The 24,740-nt window shown below is 33.9% G+C and overlaps 1 protein-coding gene across 1 annotated transcript; it reads right to left on the bottom strand.

Annotated features, from left to right (window-relative positions):
- Positions 1–10,418: 10,418 nt before the first annotated feature.
- On the bottom strand, positions 10,419–22,758 carry LOC143049828 (3-oxoacyl-[acyl-carrier-protein] reductase FabG-like). Its single transcript, XM_076223555.1, has 9 exons — positions 22,606–22,758; positions 21,948–22,081; positions 20,333–20,425; positions 19,209–19,294; positions 15,631–15,724; positions 13,808–13,877; positions 13,231–13,267; positions 12,175–12,238; positions 10,419–10,680 (listed from the first exon to the last, which is right to left on the bottom strand). The coding sequence occupies exons 1-9, from the start codon at positions 22,649–22,651 to the stop codon at positions 10,522–10,524; spliced, it is 783 nt and encodes a 260-aa protein (XP_076079670.1). The 5' UTR covers positions 22,652–22,758; the 3' UTR covers positions 10,419–10,521.
- Between the last annotated feature and the right edge of the window lie 1,982 nt (positions 22,759–24,740).

Consider the following 24,740-nt stretch of genomic DNA (forward strand, 5'->3'; position numbering starts at 1 on the left):
TCCCATATTTACATTTTTATAAAAATTTCCATATAGACTATTTTTTACCTGATTAAATCAAATATGTAATAAAATATATATACCTTCATGTGAGTAAAATGAGGTAGAAATTTTGTATATTTGCTCATAAATCGGATTTGTGGCCGTATTTTCCCTTTCGAAAGAAAAACATAACTTTATTGTTTTAAAAGATAAACACAAATTGTTTTTTGTTAAATAATTTGTAATTTCTGTTTTTATAAGTATCCTAAAAATGTCTACATTTTTTATTCAGAAATAACTCATATTTATAAAAAAAAAAAACGGTTAATGAATGTAACTTTGAAAAAAAAAAACATCATTTTTGCTACATATATTTATCAAATTAAAAAATTGCACTATTTACGTTTTCATGAAAATTTGCACACATAACCTTTTTCTGTCAAAATATAGCCAGAGACATATGTCATGTAGGAACTACGTATAAATGTATCTCTGGTACAGCTCAGGTAATATAATAATGTATGGGTACTTACTCGATCCCTGCGATAAAAAAAAATCCTCAATATTTCCAAAAATTCAACATATTAACGAGAACTTCTCTACAATTTGATTTTTATCGGGGGTGGGGGAGAAGGGGGGCTATAGGATGACAAATTGTGTCCTATACATATATATTTTAGTTGTATTCTCTGTCCTGCCCTTTCTTTTTCACTCATTTGGTCCTGCTTTTCTTTAATTAGTTTAATAATATCTTGACTTACATTTCCGTAAATTGTCATCGAGGCTGCCCTTTTTTTTGCAAAGTATCCCATTCTGCCTAAAAAAAAATTAATAAAAAACTCAACAAATATCGTCATTTTTTTTTTTATGTCAGAAACGTTTTGGTTATATATAATTTGTTTTTGTTTTTGTTTTATTTTTGTTTGTTTTTGTTTTTGTTTTTGAGTTGTTTTGGTTATTTTACTTCGGGGAGGGGGGTCAATTTAGTTTGTTTCAACTAATACATTATTAATTTTCTCTAGTCTAACAATCGACCGAATAAATATGAAGATTAAGTAGATATGGTGTAATTGGCGATTAGACATGTTCAATAATCCGTTTTGCAGAGTTCAAGTAAGTTGATATAAGCAATTATAGGCCATATAACGTTCTTGGTTTCGTTAATGATACGACAAACTTTCAATGGTGCATTTAGACTGCTTTTATTTTCACTTTTTTAGCATCGATTAAGATTTGTAAAAGTATTAAGGTCACAGATATCGGCGAATACGTATTACAGGACCTATTTATTATCAACATAGCACCTACATATCTTCGTTTAAGGTTAAGTCAAGTTGGTGACTGATAAGAGATTTGATTCCAAAATAAAGCCAAGGATGATAATGAAACGTCATTTACTATTCAGCATTTGTGTCATTTCCTTCATTTGTTCTGGGATTTGTGACAAAATAACTATAAGGGAGCTTTTTAGAGCATTGCGCTCAGACACCAATGCTAAAATCGTAAACACCCGAGAGCTACATGGAGCCAACCCACAGAATGCCGATGATGGAAAAAGTAATAGTGAACTTTCAGAAGCTATTCATTTTTTGGAGACCGAAATGTTTCTGTTGACCGGTGAAACTATGACCAAGGAGGAATTGATGGTGAAAGAAATTTTAGAACTGAAACGGTCTGTGTTTCTCTTAAAAAGGGCTGTGAATGGTACGACCAAAGGGAGAAGGGGTAAGTGTAACCTGTCAAGAAAATTTGTATACTTTTTAAATATAATTGTTTATTATTATTAAAACAACGTGACTTGCGTACAATGTTTATAACCGTCCAATGCATGGTAGCCCTTTTTGTACAACCTTAAATTAAAGTTAATATTATTTATATAACAAGTTGCCAAAAAAAAAAAATTAAGGACATTGTCAGGTTATAAAAAAATATACAGTCCACATAATTTGCTAAAACTTGTGCGAATAACTAGACGACAAATAAAAAATGACAAGGAAAAACAAAACAAAACATACAGCAATCAGTCTGAGAGAAGATGATTACATTTTATTTATTAATTGTTAATATTGGCTTTGAAATAGTTTTCAGTAAGTGCGAGTACTCTACTATCGATGCTTTGTGTTTAATGATTTATATGGTAGTATGTGTATGTGTTTCGAGTGAGTTAAGCCTTTTGCAAATGCTCTTCACAGTTTGTTCTTAGTGTTGTCCTGCTACACCATTGTCACAGTTTTGATTGAGGTCGTGATTGAGCGCTCACAAATGATTTTTAATCCCAACATCCTTGATGTGATTGTCCACAGTCAGGAGCCTGGAATCAGTGGTTCATACAATTTTTAAGGATACTTTTGGCTTTGAGAACTATTTTGATATTTTAGAATTTCGTGATATTTATACTTTATGCAAATTTAGAACCATCAACCATAAATTACACATTGAGATTGGGAGATGAACAACTATTCAGAGAGATAGACGAAATTGTAAATTATGTAATTCTAAAAATCTTGGAGATGAGTATCATTATATTATGATGTGCACAAAGATGTCAATAAAAAGAAACAAACGTATTGATAAAAAATATGTAAATGATCCAAATACAATAATGTTTAAGAAAATTATGAATTTGAATAAAAAATCTTAATTGAGAAAGCTGTGTACTTTCATTAGACCTATAAAATCCTATGAGTGCCCTCGTGGCTAACTACTATGTATTTATGTCTGCATTGTTGATGTTTTGTAGTGTCTGTATACCATTGTAATTGCAAAGGTTTGACAGAATAATAAAAGATATATAAAAAAAAAAATTTTTTTTTTTAAATTGTCGTTAGCTCATGTCTGTCATATTTGTTTTTCGCTAATTGTAATTGTTATTTAATAAGGCCGTAAGTTTTCTTATTTGAATTGTTTCACATCTTTCATGTTGGGGCCTTTTATAGATAATTATACGGTATGTTTATCATAAATTTTATAAGCCGTACGGTGACCTAAAATTGGTAATGTCTACCCCATTTGGACTCTTGTGAATATTTGTCTCAGTGGCAATCCGAACATAATTATATTTGTACCGTTAACCGGGAAAAAATGGTATGAGGTAAAACGGCACAAAAAATAGTAAAATGTAAATGGCTTGATGCTAATGGTACAGCCATAGTTTGACGGGATTCATTTTTGAAGGGGTACAATGTAATGCTTACTTAAAATTTCAGATCTGGAAAAGCAGTTACAAATGGAAAACAGCAGTGAAAATTCTGGAGACGCTGGAATCATGGAAAATTTCAGCAGACTTGAAAATAGAATCAACTACCTAGAATATGAAAATAAGGAAAAGAATAAGAAAATATTAGAATTAGAAGACAAATTAAAAAGTTCAAATTAAATTACTTCTTTCAAAATATTGCGTTTTCAATTATTTATCATACTCAGCAGCACGCTGTGCGTATATTTGACATGAAGACGCGAATTTGACTTTGAGATGAAGATTAGCAATAAAGGTTCATTGTCATTGCTTTTAGGGTTTTTTTTTACAGTCTTTACAGGGACATTAGCTACAATATATGAAAAAAAGTTTAATGAAAGTGAAATAGTGAATTTATAATTCGCTTTTAGCAGGCAGTTTAGTTCAATTTTGTCAAAAAAGCCATGGAATATTGCTGACGAATTTCTCACTTAAAAGTGAATAATTCGACCTTATTGATGGGTTTATATGACCTTAAATTTAACCACTTATCTAGAGATTGTTTGAGCATGTATTATTAAGGGGAAAAGTGTCAACACTGAAAGTGTATAAAAACCAAACATGAACCATTTTGTTGACTAGTTAGACCAACAAAAGAAATCATTCTTATACAGGTAAAAATGATGATTAACTTATTTGTTTAACCTAGAACATGGACATCTCGAAAAATTCAATTGCACGTGGTCTCAATCTTTTTATATGTATGTGTATATCGGTTATTTGATCGTCGGCTGTCTTTGATAGTCATCTCGATGGTTAATTATATATGGCGTTTAGACTATAATAGACACGAAATGTTGTTATATATTATCGAGTCTATGCGTTGATAAATATCTATTTCATACTTTTTGTAATTCGGGTATTGGTTTCAGTATATTGTAAATCAAATATGAGTATTTGAATCAAATCAGTTATCCTTAATTTGACAGTTAATGCCCCATTAAGAATTCTGGTGTCATGAATCAACTACGAACAGATATATATATATTTTTTTTCTTTTCAATAACTTAAATGGATATTACTATAAGAATTCCTGTTCAAACATTTTATTATAGGCCTTATTTGAGAATCTGAAGCATTAGGACCTTAATTAACCTCGGACATGGGACGGTCAATATGTACCATGACCTGGAGTATCATGTTTATTTCATGACATTTTGATTGACCTTTCTGTCGGACACAGATAAACTTCTTACGTTTGAGACTATCAGACATATATGACTGGTCTATACCATGTTTACCTTGACAATTACTTTGCGACCTCGAGCCATTCTCAATGAATATATATTAGGCTAAACAAAATATATAATAGCTGTGTGTCCTGCCTAGATACCTACCATTAATTCACACGCCTTCCCCGACATATTTTATACAAACATTTTGGATATTAATTAGTTATGTCCTTATTGCCATATTCATTTCACCATTGATGGACCCACACGGGTGCTTTGGGTGTTTGACCCCTTTCATAATGGATCATGATACGCGCTTGATATCCCTTTATGATTCCTCATAGTCTGTTTGAAATATACTAAATATTGATTTGTTTTACGGCCTTCATTCTTACTCTATATTCTTATTATCGGAAGTAGAAACAGGGGCGTTTTAAAAGGGGGTCCCAACCCAGAGTAAAGGGGGGTTCCAGCTATATGCTCCTATTAAAATGCATTGCTCGTCCAAAAAAGGGGGTTCCAACCCCCGGAACCCCCCCTCCTGGATCCTCCAATGAGTAAACAATTCCTATTTATTGTTCAAGCCTTACAGTAGATATGAGTGTATATATATCATATAAAAAATAACATGCAAGGATTGGTTTTGTTCTTCTGTAAACAATAATTTGCTTGTTAAATTAAGAATATTAATACAAGACTAAAACAACATAATGTTGAACTAAATTTCCTTCACGCATGATATATAAAGACTAACCTATAATGTCTGTTCAAACCCTTGTGTTCCAAAACTGTTAAAGGCAAATATTACAAGTACCAAACGTTGAAAAATCATTACAAACGGAACAAATAAACAACAAAAAATCAAGAAAAAAACCCACAAAAAATCAAAAGGAATGAATATACTATACCTACATTTAGTGGGAGATATTGTGGAGATAATTGTGCAAATCGTGATACAAGCATGAAATTTGGTATAGAGGTTGACTAAACGATAATTAAAAAAAATCAGCTGCTTGCCATCAAAAATTTTCATTTTTTCAAGATGGCCACCGCTCATTTTAAAAATGGCGTCATATCCAATTCGCTACATTTCGTAAATCATTTGAAAGCTGTTGTATAGGTATACTCCAAAGTAAAGTTTGATAAAACGAAAATAACAGTTCCTACAGTACGATGCAACAATATATATAACACGAAAAAGTTACTTCCGGTTCCAAAATGGTGGCAAAAACGTTGAAAACGGCTAGATTTCGTGAGTCCCTTGAAAGCTGTGTTGTAGGTATAATCCAGTGCAAGTTTTTATAAAACGTAGATTACTGTTCCTAAAGTACGATGACACAATACATACACGACGAAAAAGTAACTTCCGGTTCCAAAGTGGCGACAAAAACGTTTAAAATTTCATTATGTTTTTCATTTTTTTCATTTTCTTCTAATTTAAAAGAGATGTCAGTTAATTCGTTAAGTTCAAATACCTAGTTTGGTTAGAAAAGGCAGTCGGCATTCCGGATAATTATCTGACAAATGCCAACACACAAACGCGTACAAGGTAGGCCAGAACGGAATCGTTTACAGTTATCAACAACGCTGCATTTTTTGCATCCACTTTCAAAAGTATTTGATACGAGGGTGCAAATGCAGCCAAAGAAGTCCATTTTGGTTTCCATCTGTCAGTGTTTGTTTTTCTCACATCCAAACCCAGTGTTCATGACTTGGTATGTGTACCTGTCGAATGCACACACCCGGTTGAACCCACCTTGATATGCTTCTCTTTCGATGTAGCGGGGATAGGATCATAAGGGCGCTGCTTCCTGACAAAAGATTCAAATCGTGCCTTGTTAACAGCAAATGTTGATGTTGCCGTACATGATGCAAGCAAATGCTTCTATGATGTCCCGGTATCTGTCTTCATTCAAAACTTAAGCGAGCAACAACATCCATTACATCTGGAAATAATTCCAATGTCTGCCAAGCTGACCTATTCACTTTCCCACCAAATGCTGACACAGTGTCACATTCACAGAATGCATAGAAGGAAATAATAGCAGCTGCTACATGAAGCTATCGAAAGTTCTTATTCCCTCAAAAACCTATTCACACTTTGTCCATACCTAATACTGCGAGAGCTGCAATCCTAATACTATTACATCTGTAGCAGTACTACTTAAAATTACTTTTATCAAACATTTTCAGCAGCAAGCTTATCATGGACAAACATACGTGTATCTGCTTGTTCTTAGTTATAAAGGGATAAATGGGAAGTATGATCAAGTATCCATATTGAAATTTCAAAGAATATTTCACCTTGAGTAATATTAACATTTTTATAAGTCTCTAAAGAAGCAATTCTGTCGGCAACAAACTTGAATAATTCCGTTTTGGTGTCATCTTCTCAAAGACGACAACTCCAAATCCTTGAAGTTCTATCAGAACCAACAACTTTCCGTCTAGCACCAGTACCTTGCCTTTTTCTCGTTCTAGCCCTTAAATTAAATACAATGTCTACTCTGCAATACTTATCGGTGCAATGTTTTATGTGAGGCAGTATGACATCGATTGCATAATCATCAAATAGTTTTGCACGTGGTGGCTTGGAATTGACCATTGCTGGCCCCCAAACGGTAAATGCGTTAGGATTTGGATCAGTTGATGGCAAATCGCACAATGTTTCAAGTATACCCATTTGCTGCGATATAATAACACTGTTTAAAAAGAGGGACGAAAGATACCAGAGGGACAGTCAAACTCATAAATCGAAAATAAACTGACAACGCCATGGCTAAAAAAGAAAAGGACAAGTAGACAAACAATAGTACACATGACACAACATAGAAAACTAAAGAATAAACAACACGAACAACACGAACAACACGAAAGTGACATCCTTAGACAAAAACAGAGAAGTAATTTTGTTTTCATGGATAAAAAAGTCTTCCAAGTCAAACTGTCTACTTTGACAGGAAATGAAAAGTCTAGGAAAGAGATCGCAATCACTTTTCATGTTCTTCAGCTTTGGATTTTTGACATAGCCATTTCCAGTATTACGGCTACAATAGGAAATTGTTCTTTTTTATTTGGTTTTAGAAAGCAGATATTCCTTCGTTTTGCATTTACTTTAAAAGATCTTTGAATTGTTCGGACCCAATACCTTGGAGTTTATAAACATATCTCACCTGCCTCCGAGTCAATAATTTCCTTATAAAAATCAATGTTGTACAAATCTTACGACTGTTCTAGAAAAAAGTAAAATCAGAAGATGGATTTCCAAACTCGGTCATCACCTTAGAAAGCCTTTGACTCTTTTAAAAAAAATCCTTTGGTGCTTTCGTAGAGTATTCATGATGTCGTCTATCTGTTTGAGAATGACTAAAACCACTATTTCGTTCAAATTCATCTACCAGTCTACTGACATTCATCTATCCATCCACCGTCTCAAGGGGATCTTCGGTGGCACCAACATCGCCTTTCACAATTGCATTATTCTGTGTTTGTGCCTGATCAATTGTGATATAAGAAAAAAACTTGCTGCTATTACGTACAGTGAAATTACCATGGGCACCTTGTTGGTGATGCTCGTGAAGGAAATCCATATCTTGGAGATGGATCTATAACCGGCGAACATAATTTTCATGATCTGGACAAAAAAATACGGTATCATGCTTGATATGGACTGTTCGTGAGTTACGATATCTGACTCATAAAATGGGCGTACCACCGAGTAAACAAAAGTTCTTAATTCATAATTGAACAACAGATATTTTAATGTGATCGAGATGACCCTCTTTCCTTGCACCAGTCTATCAAATAATCGAACGACACAGAATTATGAGATATATTTTCTGCGTTTATACATCAATGGTTCAACCAAAACACACGCAGTTATATCTGTCTAGACCTAGGTTCATTTGAATATATATATGAAAATAATATGACGCTCTAGGTGTTGCAATGTCGGCTTCAGTGAGGCCTAGTCCATCCACTTTCAGGCAATACATTTCCATGAATTTTACAAGCCATTTTAATGTACATTCCACCAAACATAACGATAAACTTATCTTCTCCGTACAAATACTGAACTTACTTACCAAATACCAAGAGTGGTTGATCTGCAGCTATAATTGATGATTGGCCGGGATTTTGACAGTTTAACCACTTTGTTCACCTATCCATCGTATGATTGATCAATGCAACTGAATGGGCGTGTTTTCAAACAGTGGCATCATAGAAGTAACAGTTACTTGAATAGAAGAGTATATTTTTTAAGAGGAATGAAATGACGACCAAGATCTGTTTACGAAATTCAAATCCTCCTCTGTTACATGATCTATGATTTACATCAGTGTGTCCTGGTAGTGGGTGCAAATCGCTCTGTATGTCTATAAATAGTTTGCGCATGCGCAAAATAGATAAACGTATTTGTTTCATAACCTTAAATAATTTTATCAAACCAGTTCATAATATCATTAAAAATCCAAAAGCTCCAAGTAAATAGTAAATAGTTCAAATGTTTATGTGCGAGTTTTGTCACATTTTCGCGCATGCGCAAGAGTCTAATATCTATTTCTATTAAATACGTCAAATGCAAGGAATGTCGCCACTAAACCATATAATATTTTTCACTAAAATAAGGTCAAAGAACAGACAAGTTTTGTAGAAAAATAAGTATTTTTGAAGAAAGATTTTGAGAAATCAGCCATTTTTGAAAAGTCCGTGGCCATCTTGAAATTTTATTTTTTTTTCATGGCCAGCAGTTTTTTCTTAAAAAGTATATCATAATTATGCTCCGTGCTAATTTTCATGCTTGTATCATCATTTGCACAATTCCCTGGATTTTGCTTGCTAATATCTTCCACTAATTGTATGGAACACTTGTTCATCATTGATATTTACAATGCAACAGATAATCAAATGATATCAATCTCAAAATTATACCTGATCATTTCCAAAAAATCATAGACTTTGAGACTACTTGTCAATGAAGGACAATTAAGTTAAACACTTGTAGATTATAGCTTAAATAAACTGCTTAAAAGACAGATTCCGTATTGTGTATTTCATTGAGGCGCGCTAAGCGTACAAAAATATAACAACATTCCGTGAAATATAAAAATAAGGAGAGGTAGTGCATGTATGATTGACAATGAGACAATTATCCACCCATGTCAAAATGAAGAGAATGTATTGTAAGCAATTACAGGCAACCGCGAGAAAAAAATATACCGTGTAGACGACAAGAAAAAGGCTTCAACATGAAAAATATGAAACAATTGAATTGAGAAAAATAACGGTATAATCTATGACAAAACAATACGAATATCTTCTTATTTGAACATCTTTGATTAAAAAAACCATGCAAGTTAAAGTTCAATCGACAAATACCGGAGATCACGTTTTACCTCATTGCATAAACTTACCTCGCAGTGCAGGTACATTCAGGGGGGGACTTCTTTGGTAAAAAAAAATCAAAATATCATGTTTTTTTCACGATCTACACAATTTTTAGCCTGACATTGGATAATATTTTTTTGATAAATTGGCTTTTATAGTTCGTTCTTATGTTGTGCTGATACACCACTGCCCCAGGTTAGGAGGAGGGTTTGGATCCCGCTTACATGTTCAACCCGACATATTCTGTATGTACAATGTATGTGCCTGTCCCAAGTCAGGAGCCTGTATATATGTATATTCATGCAATTCAGTGCTTGTTGTTTGTTGATGTGTTACATATTTGTTTTTCGTTCATTTTTTGTGCATAAATAAGGCTGTTAGTTTTCTCATTTGAAGTGTTTTACATTTGTCATTTCGTAGCCTTTTATAGCTGATTATGTGGTATGTACTTTGCTCATTACTCATTGTTGAAGGCCGAACGGTGACAAATAGTTGTTAATTTATGTGTCATTTGGTCTCTTCTTTTTTTTTAAGATTTCAAGATTGTGGAGAGTTGTCTCATTGGCAATGATACCACATCTTCTTGTGTATATCTTATAAGAAGTTGACTGAAATAGTATCTAAAAACAATATGCAAAAGCTTTAATGTTTTAAATGAAGGAATGATTTATTGATGAACCAAGAACATGTTGTACTACAATGTTGGTTGTCTCTTCTTTATTGCTTGGTTACTAAACTCTCCTTTCACCGAGGACATATACAATGTCTTCCACCATCAATAGGCACTTGTGTTCCCGTAATAAAGGAGGAATCGTCAGAAGCCAAAAAAGCAATCATACCAGCTACTTCCTGTACTTCTCCCGGTCTTCCTAAAGCATGTGTTATTTTTGTCCTTTCCAAAAACTGAAAAAAAGCGTCACAAATTATTAGGACATTACTAAATGAAGATATGAACTAGATATGTCAAAGCGATACGAATGGCCCCGTCTCAAAAAGTTGAAAAATCTGCAATTCCAATAACACATGTGGACACAATCATGATGGTAGTCTCACATATCAAGAATCAACTCAAAATCTGGAGGCGTATAAAAAAAAGTCTGTATAACTGTAAACAACTATAATAATAAAATTTTCCTCAGTTGTAAACCCTTAATTTTGGCAAAAATTAGCGGAGCTAAACGAAACTTGATATGTAACTCATCATGGTAAGCTCACATACCAAATATCATTCCAATATCCGAAAGCGTTTAGGGAAAAAGTCCGTATAACTGTGCTTTTCAACAATTTATCAAAGTCCAAAGCCCGTAATTTCGGTAAAAATTAGAGGAGCGGAAGGAAACTTAAAGAAGTTCGCAGCTCAGTTTCAAAATAAATAACTTTCCATAAAACTAGTATATATTGATAGGGGATTAATTAAGGAATAAGAAAAGCAAAAAAATGTGTTTGTTTTCGAGATATTAGCCATTGGAATTTGGCGGGAAAATGTTCTCTCTTGATTTTTCATGGCTTTATCATTGACCACTTAGAGTTCTCAAAAACTACTAAAAAATAAAAATTTTATAAAACTTTTACAAATTGTTTATAATTATACATGTAAAAGATTTATAAAAAGAAAAATGGGGGTTCATGGGCAAAATTGTTTAAGGCATTCAAATGGATAAAACCAGAGGATTTCGAAAATCTGACAAAAATTCATGACAAGCAAACATCCTTAAACTTGATCTGTAACTCATCATGTTAACTCACATACCAAAAAACAGACCAATATCTGAAGGCGTTTAGAAATAAAACTCTGTATATAATGGTTTGTTGCGGATTGACGGAATGACTGAATTACGGAATTACGGATTGACGGAATGACGGAATTACGGACAAGGGTAAAACTATATATGGCACCTACAACTTCGTTACGGGGCCATAAAAATAGTAAGACCGTATGCTCCAAATAAGACCATTACTTAGCCACAGGAAGAATCTTCCAACTTCTGTAACCCCCCTCCCCCTCCCCAGTTTTCATTCAAAATCTGTGTTATCCTTTGTTCCTAGGAATAATAAATTTTAAGATGGAATGCCTAACATGTTAGAATGGTAAAGAAGTTTATATGGATCAGTAAATCCAGATATATGGGGATTCGACCTTCACACTCACTCATATGGAATTTACTGTACCCATATATATCTTATTGGGTCAATATATATTACAATTGTAAAGAGTTAACTTTACATTCAAATGTCTTTTCAATTTTCGAAAAAAAAATATCAAGTAAGTTTGACCTTAGATAAAACGTTACCCTAATATCAAACCATTCACATTGTGCATATACAATTGAGGACCTCGCACACAAACCCGAAACACTTGCCCAAATGTTCCGCCCATGAAATTTTGTGTTAACATACTTTTTGATAAGCTTCTTCATCCATTCCACCTCTCTTGTGTATTTCTGTTTTTATCACTCCTGGACTGTTCAAAAAATAAAATTACAATAAAAGTATGTAAAGTACTGTTCTGCACAGTTAGAAATATAGATATAAGAAGATGTGGTGTGAGTGCCAATGAGACAACTCTCCATCCAAATAACAATTTATAAAAGTATAAAACCATTATAGGTCAATGTACGGCCTACATCCCCCCGTAACTTATTTGCTCCAGTACCGACCGAGCAAGACCCTAATAATTAAGGTCGTTAAAATCAACACTCATAGAATTTTATTCCTTCCATTGAAAGATCATCTAATAAGGTGGAGTGTTGCATACTAAAAGACATGACTTACCTCCTACAGTTAATTCGAGAATCTCATTTATTATAATAGCACTAATTAATATCATGGTAGCTGAAAATGTTATTGTTCAAAGCGCACATCATTAATTTTTATTAAAAAAAAACGGTAACAAATACCAAAGGTATAATATTCAAATTTATAAGTCAAAAACAAACTGACAATATCGTGACAAAAAAAGAAGAAAAACAACGAAAATCAAACCACAGTATATAAAATACAACATAACAAACTATAGAAGCCCACCAAAACCCAGGACTCTTTCCAGCTAGTGCTCCAAAAAGGTAACCATATCCTGCTCAACGTTGCACATTGGAGCCTTGATATATGGCATGGAATTCGTGTATCATTAACATGCATTGACCCATCTTCGCTACTCAAGGGTTACATTCCACTTCCCTCCTCTCCACCCTCGGCGGATTGAGATAGAATTTCGGAGACACAAGGTAATGATATTTATTTAAGAAAAGAGGAGAGGAGGGAAGTGGATCGTAACCAGTTCAATAACTAGCGAAGATGACATTGACAAACAGATGGCCTTTTGTCATTGCTTATAGACTTAAACTCATATATTGTAACTATTTGTTGCTTGTGCAGAAGGTTCCCATAATTATGTAGAATGAATTCCAATTGAATACTAAAAAAATCACAGTTCCATATTAAAGATAAACTTACTTTACGCTGTTTACTCTAATTTGCTTTGGGGCTAGTTCTGAAAAATTAATTACATAAACATTTACATTTCCATAAAAATGTTGAAGCATACCAATGTCAAACAGATCAACCCATTAAACCTCACCACTTAAGTGAATACTGAATTGTTTCCCCGTGTCAGTTCATAATAGAATGATGTTCGAGCATGTTTAATTGATATCTCGTTGCTTGATATCTTATTTTTCCAGCCATTTTACTGGATGAATTAAAGACTTTATGAGAACGTCTAGTGGCAAATATAACATGCATAACAGGACGTGAACATACTCATGTGATATAAACATGAAACACATTTTGTACTTAACATATACCCTGATCATGCAGGATCGAAACGAACTGTTTCACAACTTATAATGTGTAACAGTTTATACATAAAAACATATCATCATATCCGGAAATATCATTTTTACTCCGGGTGAGCAGTCTTTGCTCTCACTGTCAAATACATATGGCGAATGTCAAGCGGAGAGGAAGCAAATACCAATTATTGTCAAGTTTTTAATTCAATTCTTTTTCTGGAATACATAACAATAATTACCTAGGGCTGCACATTTTGTAAACTGATCTACAGCACTTTTTGACATACAGTAAGCTATGACACCAGGGAACTGAAAAACAAATATTTAAATGTGTTTATTTTCATTTTTTTGCCAACAAAATATATATGCTATCTTGTTTATAGGCCTTTCCATTGACTATTAACATAATGTCGAAAAACATGAGGTGAGATGGTAATAAAAAAAATCTTAGTAAGGCATATGCTAACATATAGAGGATCAGCTGTTTTTTTTATCTTCAATTCTTGATGATTTAGTGTCGAGCGAAGCGAGGAGAAAATATTTTTAGATGATTTAAAACTAAAAATTTATAAATATTTCGTGAAAAAACGTGATATTTTGTCATTACGTATACTTGAGCGTCTGTGTGTATGAAATCTTTCGTTTAGGAATACCAAGAAATTTCTTTAATTAGTCAGATAAATTTATTATTTTGTATGTATTTTTATGGCTACGGGTTGTTCTTGCCTTTTGGTTTTGACATGTTTTACCCCCCTCCTTTATTGTTGATTCTGCATCTCTGAAGCCAAGGTAAGACGAAGAATTGCATAAGGCCTCCAAGATGTTGATTAACATATAGTCTGTCGCAAGCAAAGAATTATATAGTCTGCATCTATGGGAAAGAACAACCCGTAGCCATAAAAATACATACAAAATAATAAATTTATCTGACTAATTAAAGAAATTTCTTGGTATTCCTAAACGAAAGATTTCATACACACAGACGCTCAAGTATACGTAATGACAAAATCATTCTCATTTTAATGTACCTGTGTAGGATATGACAAACCTTTTTTTTCAAAATTGATGATTTTTATGGTGGCCGGTTAAAGCATTTCGTGTTTTCGCGTTTTCGCCCTTCATATTCTATAGGGTGAAAACGCGAAATCGCGAAATTTTTCTTTAATTAGTCCGATTTATTCATTAACTTTTAATATTGTATTTTTACGGCTACGGGTTGTTCTTTTACCGTTTTACATTACTATTTTTGGGGGCTCTATAGCTTGCTGTTCGGTGTGAGACAAGGCTCCATGTTGAAGGCCGTACCTTGACCTATAACGGTTTACTTTTATAAATTGTTATTTAAACATTTTTGGTTTTGACATGTTTTACCCCCCTCCTTTATTGTTGATTCTGCATCTCTGAAGCCAAGGTAAGACGAAGAATTGCATAAGGCCTCCAAGATGTTGATTAACATATAGTCTGTCGCAAGCAAAGAATTATATAGTCTGCATCTATGGGAAAGAACAACCCGTAGCCATAAAAATACATACAAAATAATAAATTTATCTGACTAATTAAAGAAATTTCTTGGTATTCCTAAACGAAAGATTTCATACACACAGACGCTCAAGTATACGTAATGACAAAATCATTCTCATTTTAATGTACCTGTGTAGGATATGACAAACCTTTTTTTTCAAAATTGATGATTTTTATGGTGGCCGGTTAAAGCATTTCGTGTTTTCGCGTTTTCGCCCTTCATATTCTATAGGGTGAAAACGCGAAATCGCGAAATTTTTCTTTAATTAGTCCGATTTATTCATTAACTTTTAATATTGTATTTTTACGGCTACGGGTTGTTCTTTTACCGTTTTACATTACTATTTTTGGGGGCTCTATAGCTTGCTGTTCGGTGTGAGACAAGGCTCCATGTTGAAGGCCGTACCTTGACCTATAACGGTTTACTTTTATAAATTGTTATTTGGATGAAGAGTTGTCTCATTGGCACTCATACCACATCTTCCAATATCTATCATGATAATTGTTATAGTTGCAATTAATTTGAAAACAAATGACTTACCGATCGTATACCGTTAACACTTGAGACAATTACAATGCTGCCTTTAGTTTTCTCTAAATGCGGAACACATAGTTGTGTAATATGGAACACTGATCTACAGAAACATGAATAATACGTGAATAAATATGGAACACAAAACTGTGTGGTATGGAACACTGATCTACAGAAACATGAATAAAACGTGAATAAATATAGGACACAAAGCTGTGTGGTATGGAACACTGATCTACAGAAACATAAATAAAACGTGAATAAAAATGGAACACAAAGCTGTGTGGTATGGAACACTGATCTACAGAAACATAAATAAAACGTGAATAAAAATGGAACACAAAGCTGTATGGTATGGAACACTGGTCTACATAAATACACGTATGAGTAGAACGTGAATAGATATGGAACACATAGCTGTGAGACCAGTATGGAGCACTGACCTACCGAAACATGAATAAAACGTGAATGAATTGGGAACACATTGCTTTTCGATATGGAACTCTGACGTACAGACACAAGAACTAATACACGTTTTTAGAACTATAGTACATATACAGCTGTGTGGTATGGAACACTGACCTACAGAAACATGAATAAAACGTGAATGAATAAGGAACACATAGCTGTGTAACCAGTATGGAACACTGGCCTACAGAAACAAAATGAAAACGTGAATACACATGGAACACAAAGCTGTGTGGTATGGAACTCTGACTTACAGTAATAAGAACGATTTATAAAAGTTTTTAATATGGAACACATAGTTGTGTAATAAAGTAAACGAATACATGTAATAAAATGAAACCCTGTTAAAGACAAGAGTGCACACGCTGAAATGTCTCGCCTTCTTTACTAATCATTGATATTATGTTGATAGTCCTAAATATAAAGCTTTATTACAACTGTCACATAAACTTAAGATTACTGACCAAGAAAACTAAACATTGACCAATGAACCATATGAAAATGAGGTCTAGATCAGAAGGACAATGTCAGGCAGACATGAACTAACAATTCTTCCATACAACAAATAAAGTTGACCTATTGCTTATAGATTAAGAAAACAGACCAAAACACAAAATCTTAACACTGAGCAATAAACCGTGAAAAGGAGGTCATGGTCAAATAAAACTTGCGCGACTGGCAATTAGATCATAAAATATTTCCATACTTCAAATATAGTTGACCTATTGCATATATATATAAAATAAAAAAAAGACCAAAACTCAAAAACTGAACTTTTACCACTGAACCATGAAAATGAGGTCAAGTTCAGATGACACCTGCCAGCTAGACATGGTGTACACCTTACAATCATTCCATACACCAAATACATAGTAGACCTATTGCATACAGTATAAGAAAAATCAGACCAAAACACACAAACTTAACTATAACCACTGAACCATGAAAATGAGGTCAAGTTCAGATGACACCTGCCAGTTGGACATGTACACCTTATAGTCCTTCCATACGCCAAATATACAAGACCCATTGCTGATATTATCTTAGTTATGGACTTGACCACAAAAACTTAAATGAGGTCGAGGTCAAGTGAAAACTGGCGTCTAACGGGCATAAGGACCTTGCAAGGTACGCACATACCAAATATAGTTATCCTATTACTTATAATAAGAGAGAATTTAACATTTCAAAAAAACATAACTTTTTTAAGTAGTCACTGAACCATGAAAATGAGGTCAAGGACATTGGACATGTGACTGACGGAAACATGGTAACATGAGGCATCTATATACAAACTATGAAGCATCCAGTTATTTCACCTTCTATACTATTAAACGAGAAGACCTCATTTTGTGTGTCGCTACTCTTCCTTTCACAATAAATTAATCATCATGCCTCTGTGTACTTTAGGTAACAGGCATAGTCGCATTTGTCATCCATTCTTATGATTATTCAGATTGAGTTATTTTGGGAGAAAAACGACAAAATAGGTGTCCGGATATTGTTTCCGTTATCAGACTGACTTTTAGTCATAGATCAGACTTCCGGTTTTAAACTTAACTGGCCACCCGCTGATTGATACTTCGACACAAAGTGTAGATAAGATTGAAACAACAGCAGGGGTCCAGTTTAGTTTTAAACATACACAAGAACATCCAATCGTATGATAGATTACAAAAATGAAAAATAAATAAGCCAATCAGAGCGTTCTCCATCTGATGGTTTTTAGATCGCAAGAACTACAACTATTATACCTCCTTAGAGATAATTATGTTTTCGCATTTATCCACCTGTAAACTACGATTATACTACTATAATATACAGACTCTCTGTATTCTGTCTACCGGCTTTTTTCTGAAATATTTACTATCTAAGGGGTCATATACCAGTTGCATATATATTGAAATAAGTAAAACATGTGGAAAGAAGAATGATCAAGAATGTGTGCATGTATACGGATGCCACATCGGCACTATCATTTACTATGTTTAGTGGACCATGAAATGGGGTAAAATCTCTTAATTAAAATTAGAAAGATCATATCATAGGGAACATATTTACTAAGTTTTGAATTGGTTGGACTTCAACTTCATCAAAAAACTACCTCGACAAAAACCTAAAGCGGGACAGACGGACGGACGAACGAACGAACGGACGAACAGACTAGAAAACATCATTCCCATAAATGGGGCATAAAAATTTACTGTTGAAAGTGAAAACTTTAACCCGAAGCCAGACAGAAGGACGGACGAACGAACGAACGGACGAACAGACTAGACAATATAATTTCCATAAATGGGGCATACAAATTTATTGTTGAAAGTGAAAGTAGTGATTTGGCCAAAATGAAAGTAGGTTAGAGATTAGAGGGAGGCAGGACTTATTCGGGACGTCGGGATTGGGTGTTTTTATAGCTCGGGGTTACGGGGTTGATCTTTACGGGATGCGGGAACATTTTTTTTTATTTCGGGATGTCGGGATATGAATTTCGTTAAAATACGCACCTCGGGATTTCATGTTTTTAAGCCCGGGGATTTCGGTATCAGGGCCCCTCAGACCACCCCTCAAATGAGCCTTAGTCATTTATACGAGATTTAAATCCTACCATTGACATGTTAGTAGGGCTCTCAAAAGGAAAAGCACTAATGGATTGTCCTAGAAGCACATTTTATTAGAATAATAATGGTCTATAAGCAGTTTCATTTATTTCATGTTTGAAGCGATGCAAATTTTTAATCTAATTTGACTTTTACCAAAAAATGCATTGTAGCAAAGGGGAAGAATAATTGCGGTATAAGGCAAGAAACACCAAAAATAATTGAATTTAACAGAAAGGAAACACATAACGGACTGCGGAAAAAAGGGAGCGGGCTTTTGATACCTTATATGAAATTCTCCAGTCATAATATCTTTTACAAAAATTCATCCTACAACAGTTTACAAGCTGTATATGCCCGCGATTTCGCGGGTGTGTTCTAGTTTAAAATATAAAGCTTTAAAGAAGTGAGCTAACGCCGCCGCCGCCGGATCACTATCCTTATGTCGACCTCTCTGCAACTAAAGTCGCAGGCTCGACAAAAACTACGAAAGTTTTGAATTATATTGAAAACCAATCTTACCTTGCATTGATATTCATAACTTTGTCATACTGTTCTAATGTTTGGGTTTCTACACTCCCAACTTCCACAATCCCCGCAGAACTAACCTTGATAAACAAAAACAAAAATTAAATTTCAAAAACAACCATAAGCGTTAAGAGAAGATATGTTCCAGCAGAATCAATGCAAACACTCTGTGTATCTTTTTTAAGGTTATATCCGCGTGTAAGGCGCCTGATATTAATATCCTTTTTGTGTTTTCAACTAGGAAACAAGAAGATGTGGTATGATTAATTGCCAATGAGATAATTCTTCACAAGAGTTCGTTTTTTTTGTGTTTAAATCAGCATACAAGCTCTGCAAAATTAGCCTGAGTGTTCTTGTACTTGTACCATACAGACCGTTTATTGAAACACTGAACAGGTGTACACTTTTAATTATGCCAAAATATAGTTTTACCGATTTCACGTATTTTGAAACATTGAAATGGTGTACATGTTTAATTATGCCAAAATATAGTTTTACCAATTTCACGTATCATGAAACATTGAAATGTTTAGTATTAAGTCAGAACACTCTCAGGTTGTGCATTTCGACAATAAATGTCTTTTTTGTGAGTCCAACATATGCGCAAAACGAAATTGTGTTTTAACACGAAGAGCATGATTGTAAACTTAAAAGTATATTCCAAAGCCGACAATTAAAAGGAATCAGACCTTAAAAGTTTGTATGGATCGAATATTTTCTTTTATTATTTAATCAAAGTAAAAAAGCATGATATTGAAATTATTCTCTGAAATTTTATTTAATTTCTGTTAAGCTGCCCTTTGTCTCCAACAACGATATTTTAATGGTTTAACAATTAGTTAAGATTTAAAAGATTCCTATACGAGAGAAAACAAAATACATCGAAATATGCAAGTATTCTTGACAGCGAAAACTTGTCAAGGATCAAATACAAAGACAATAAATCTTAATTTCATATTCAGGTCATGGGATATCGGATCTGTTCGCATAGAGTACATGTAAGTTCAACACATACTCCGTACAGTGGTCGTTTCCGTTCCGGTACTTGTTTTCTTTAATCCATCATATATTTTTTGTGAGTTCATTAATGGGAATAAAACATCATCTTCTATACTTACAAGAACATGTAGTTGTCCATAAAATTTAATAGTTTCTTCCACAGCCCGAATAGTGTCCTCCTCCTTTGACAAATCAGCTACTATCATTAATGGCTGGAAAAAAAAATTATAATTCTAAACTGCGATTAAAAATACCACTGAAAAAATAATATTTCGTTAAATATATTATTTATACAGGTTATATTTTCGCCGTTTTCTCTCTCTCTCTCTCTCTCTCTCTCTCTCTCTCTCTCTCTCTCTCTCTCTCTCTCTCTCTCTCTCTCTCTCTCTCTCTCATTAAAATAAAAGGTAAAATCAAACGAGTTTCCCTTTCGATTTTGTAATCGCACATGTTATTCTAAAAAATTAACTTCCTAAACTCAACAATTGGTATAATATTTATACAATATAAAAAAAAAGAAGATGTGGTATGATTGTCAATGAGACAACTCTTCACAAGTGACCAAATGAAACAGAAATTAGCAACTATCCCTACGGCCTTCAACAATGAGCAAAGCCATACTGCAAAGTCAGCTTTAAAAAGCCCCGAAATAACAATGTAAAACAAGTCAAACTAGAAAGATAACTTTATCTAACAATATCGAGTCTATTGAATGTAGAGTAAAGCATAGAACAAAATGTCTTGAAATATCGTGTAATGGATCCAGAGTTTTGAACTTTCATATTATTTGTGAAAGCTAGTGAATTATTAGAGATATGGTATTGAAATATTGAAATAACCGAAATGTCCTACTGAACACCTTAAAAAAGTGAATAGTGGATGCTTGTAAGAGAGTATGGATAGTGCACGGGGGGGGGGGGGGGGGGGTAACTTACTATTATTGGGTATACGGGGATGTGCCAAAAATACCTTTATATTAATATGCTATTGAGAATCTTACATTAATAATGGTCAATTATTATATTATGCTGAGTTCACACGTAATTCGAATTCGATTCGCATTAACTAATTCGAATTAGTTTAATTCGCATTCGAAACGTTTTACGTCCTAACGTCAATTCTAATTCGAATTACAATACGCGTCAAAATCACTTTATACTGTCCAAACGACGTTAACTTTTAATTCGTATTAACAAAAGTGGATTTCTAATGAGAATTGGCTAATACATGTACGTGTGAACGAGGCATTAAATTAAATCAATTCATTTGAAAGTTCACCTTTCAAATAAGTTCCCAAATGAATCCCGCAAATTTGTCCCCTGATTTGATGAGTTAGTGCTTATATAAGTATGGGTCATATTTTAAATATTGTATATAAGTATAGTTCATTCTTTCTTAAATATTTATATAACTATAGGTACTGAATTTCAGTGAATGATATATTAAAATGGGTACGTTTTTTGAGGCAAAAATGGCACACCCCTACCAAATAAATGTCGAAGTTATCCCCCCCCCCCCCCCACCCCCGTGGGATAGTGTTAGAATTTGTACCAAAATTTAGTTTAATACTCAGGACGTGGAATAATAGAAGGAAATGGGTCACACAAATTAAGAAAAGAAAACAAGGCACTTAAATAAAAAAGAGAGAATACTAAGTAATAGGCCTAAAATAAAATAGAACAAAATGATAATGAAATGTAGAACTTTCATCCGGACCTCTTGTTTATATGTTACCTTCACTCCGCCGTTTTTCTCACATTCATCGGCGGTCTTTTTCAGGTTAGCATCATTTCTTCCTGTGATTGCTAACTTTGCTCCAAGTTTTGAAAACAAAATGGCTGTTCCCTGGCCTATTCCAGAACTAGCACCTGAAAGACGAAAACAATAATTATTAATAATAAATAAAATAATATTCGACTCAGTTTGGTCCCTAATTGTCAGTGATGATTTGTTTTGGATGAAATGTGTGTGTTCGGAGTGCCTCTCCGGATGGATTCGTCTTTTCAAACCAAGAATAAAACTCACCAATACAGCGTGTATTAACTTTGCTTTTAAATTAATTTCCTATTGTTCATAGACCTTAACAGTTAAATTCGAGAGGGTGATATTAGCCCGTGACTCTTTTTTTTTACAGTCATTGTGAATTCTGCAGATTTAAAATTGTCACTAATCTTATATATATAACTATATCAAATTATTTTTCTGTTACAGAACCAGAAAAATCAAAATTACGCTAACAAGGATATAATACGCCTATCGAGATATGCACATAGAAGCAGGACAATAAATGTAAAACTTGCCTACCATACAAATTTAAACAACAAACCCATGAAGACTGAGGGCCGGATTATATAAATAGATTTAAAGAAACAACAAATATTAACAAGTTTACCTGTGATAAGTGCAATCTTTCCATCTAGTCTCCCGAGTGATGCCATTTTGTTCTAACTGTAATAATATTACCAGTTCTTTATACGCAATATAAATACTATTTTCACCTTTTGCGACAGATTTCTCTCGTTATAACATTACATATACACTATATATGGTTCAAGGTTGATCGAGGTTCTAAACGGGATTTAAATATTTATAACATGTGAGTAAATAAGAAATAAAAATATATTTTTTAAATTCTTAAAAATAGAATGAAGTTAGATAAAAAGAAAGCTGAATTTTATCAGCTATACTTAAAATAGAAGATAAGGTATGATACTATCGCTGCACTATGAATCCGTAATTTCGTAAAAGAATGAAGTGAACAGTACAGGTTCCAGCTCCGGTCTGGGAGGAAGAAATAAGAAGCTTACTTCTCTAATATTGCCAGTGGCGGATCTAGAAATTTTCATAAGTGGGGGCCCACTGACTGACCTAAGAGGGGGCCCGCTCCAGTCACGCTTCAGTGATTCCCTATATAAGCAACCAATTTTTTTCCCAAAAAGGGGGGGGGCGGGCCCCCTGCCCCCCCCCCCCCCCTAAATCCGCCTCTGATTGCTAGGCCCTTAATTTATAAGTATATACATGTATAACATGTATAATGTAATGGAAGATATCGCGTCATGCTGCTTGCATTGGCGGATCTAGGGGAAGGGGTCTTGAAGTTGAACACCCCCCCCCCCCTTTTTCATTAGATTTCTTTGTTTTGCTTGTTAATTATGATTGCTAGTTTTTTATTTATTTTTTTATTTATGTGAATATTTATTTCAAAATAGCTGTATCCGCGCCTGACATGGTACATGTTTAAAATATGCTGATAATAAAAATACAATAATTTAATACATACATGTACATTTTATTTATTATTTATTCCGTACATTCATGGTAAGCGAAATTGATAAATATTATGCGATGATATTCGTTTTAGATCTAATCCTTGGAATCGGTGCCATTTTTACAGAAGAAGGGGTGCCAACCCAGGATAAAAAGGGGGTAACCATGTGTCCCAATTCTACGAAATGATCGTCAAAAATGATGGGTGTTCCAACTCACGGACCCCTTACCCCCTGGATCCGTCACTGATATTAGAAGGAAAGAGGAAGTACATTTTTTGTAAGTCTATAAACATTCAAATTTGAGGATGTACTGTTTACTGGTCTTTGAATTTATGGTTGATTTTTTATACTTATTTTATATTCTGTTGAAGTCTGATAAAATTTTAATTACTTTTAAACAGTTTTTGAGAGCTTCAACTTGTCGATGATAAAGCTATGAAAAGTCAAGAGAGAATATTTTCCCGCCAAAATTTCAATGGCTAATATCTCGAAAACAAGCACGGTAACCTATATATTTTTTTGCTCTTTGGACTCCTTTATTAATCCCCTTTCAATATAAACTAGTGTTTTGAAAAGCTAATTACTTTGAAACTGAGAAGCCAACTCCCTTAAGATTTGACACACGATATGTTTAACAGCACATGACACCAGTGCATTATGATTTATTACAATATGACTTATCGCAGGTAGAAATTTACGAGTAGAGGTTGTGGTTAGTAGCGGATCCAGGCTAAGAGGAACAAGGGGCATAATTGTCCGATGAGGGTTAAAAAAAACCAACCATTCTGTAATATTGAGAATGAAGACGGGGAATGTATCCAAGAAACAACAACTCGACAACAGAGCAGAAAACAGATTACGGTTCTTCAACACAGTAAAAAAATCCAGCAACCGAAATTAAAGCGGGCTTCAGCTTTTGTTTTCCTTTAACGATGTTACTAATATGTCAAAAACGAACATTTAAATCTGCCACTGGTTGGTGTCCCTATTGGAGCATGAACTGACGACCCTTGTAGTGCAATAAGTCCCCCTCTTTCGGCTTGGGGTGCTGTACGTCCATATTGATCAATATTAAGTTTTTTTTTGTGTTTTCTAGGCAATATTGTTTGACTTATCGTTTTTTTTTTCTATCGTTGACTTAATTGACCCCTTAATTGTTATGTATTGCTTCTAGACTAGAAACAGTCATCCATCCATCCTTCGATCAGTTGTTGGTGGGTTTATAATTCTATTTACGTATTGTAAGCCTCATAAGTCA

This window comes from Mytilus galloprovincialis, chromosome 10, assembly GCF_965363235.1.
Source record: "Mytilus galloprovincialis chromosome 10, xbMytGall1.hap1.1, whole genome shotgun sequence".
Classification (NCBI taxonomy): Eukaryota; Metazoa; Mollusca; class Bivalvia; order Mytilida; family Mytilidae; genus Mytilus; species Mytilus galloprovincialis.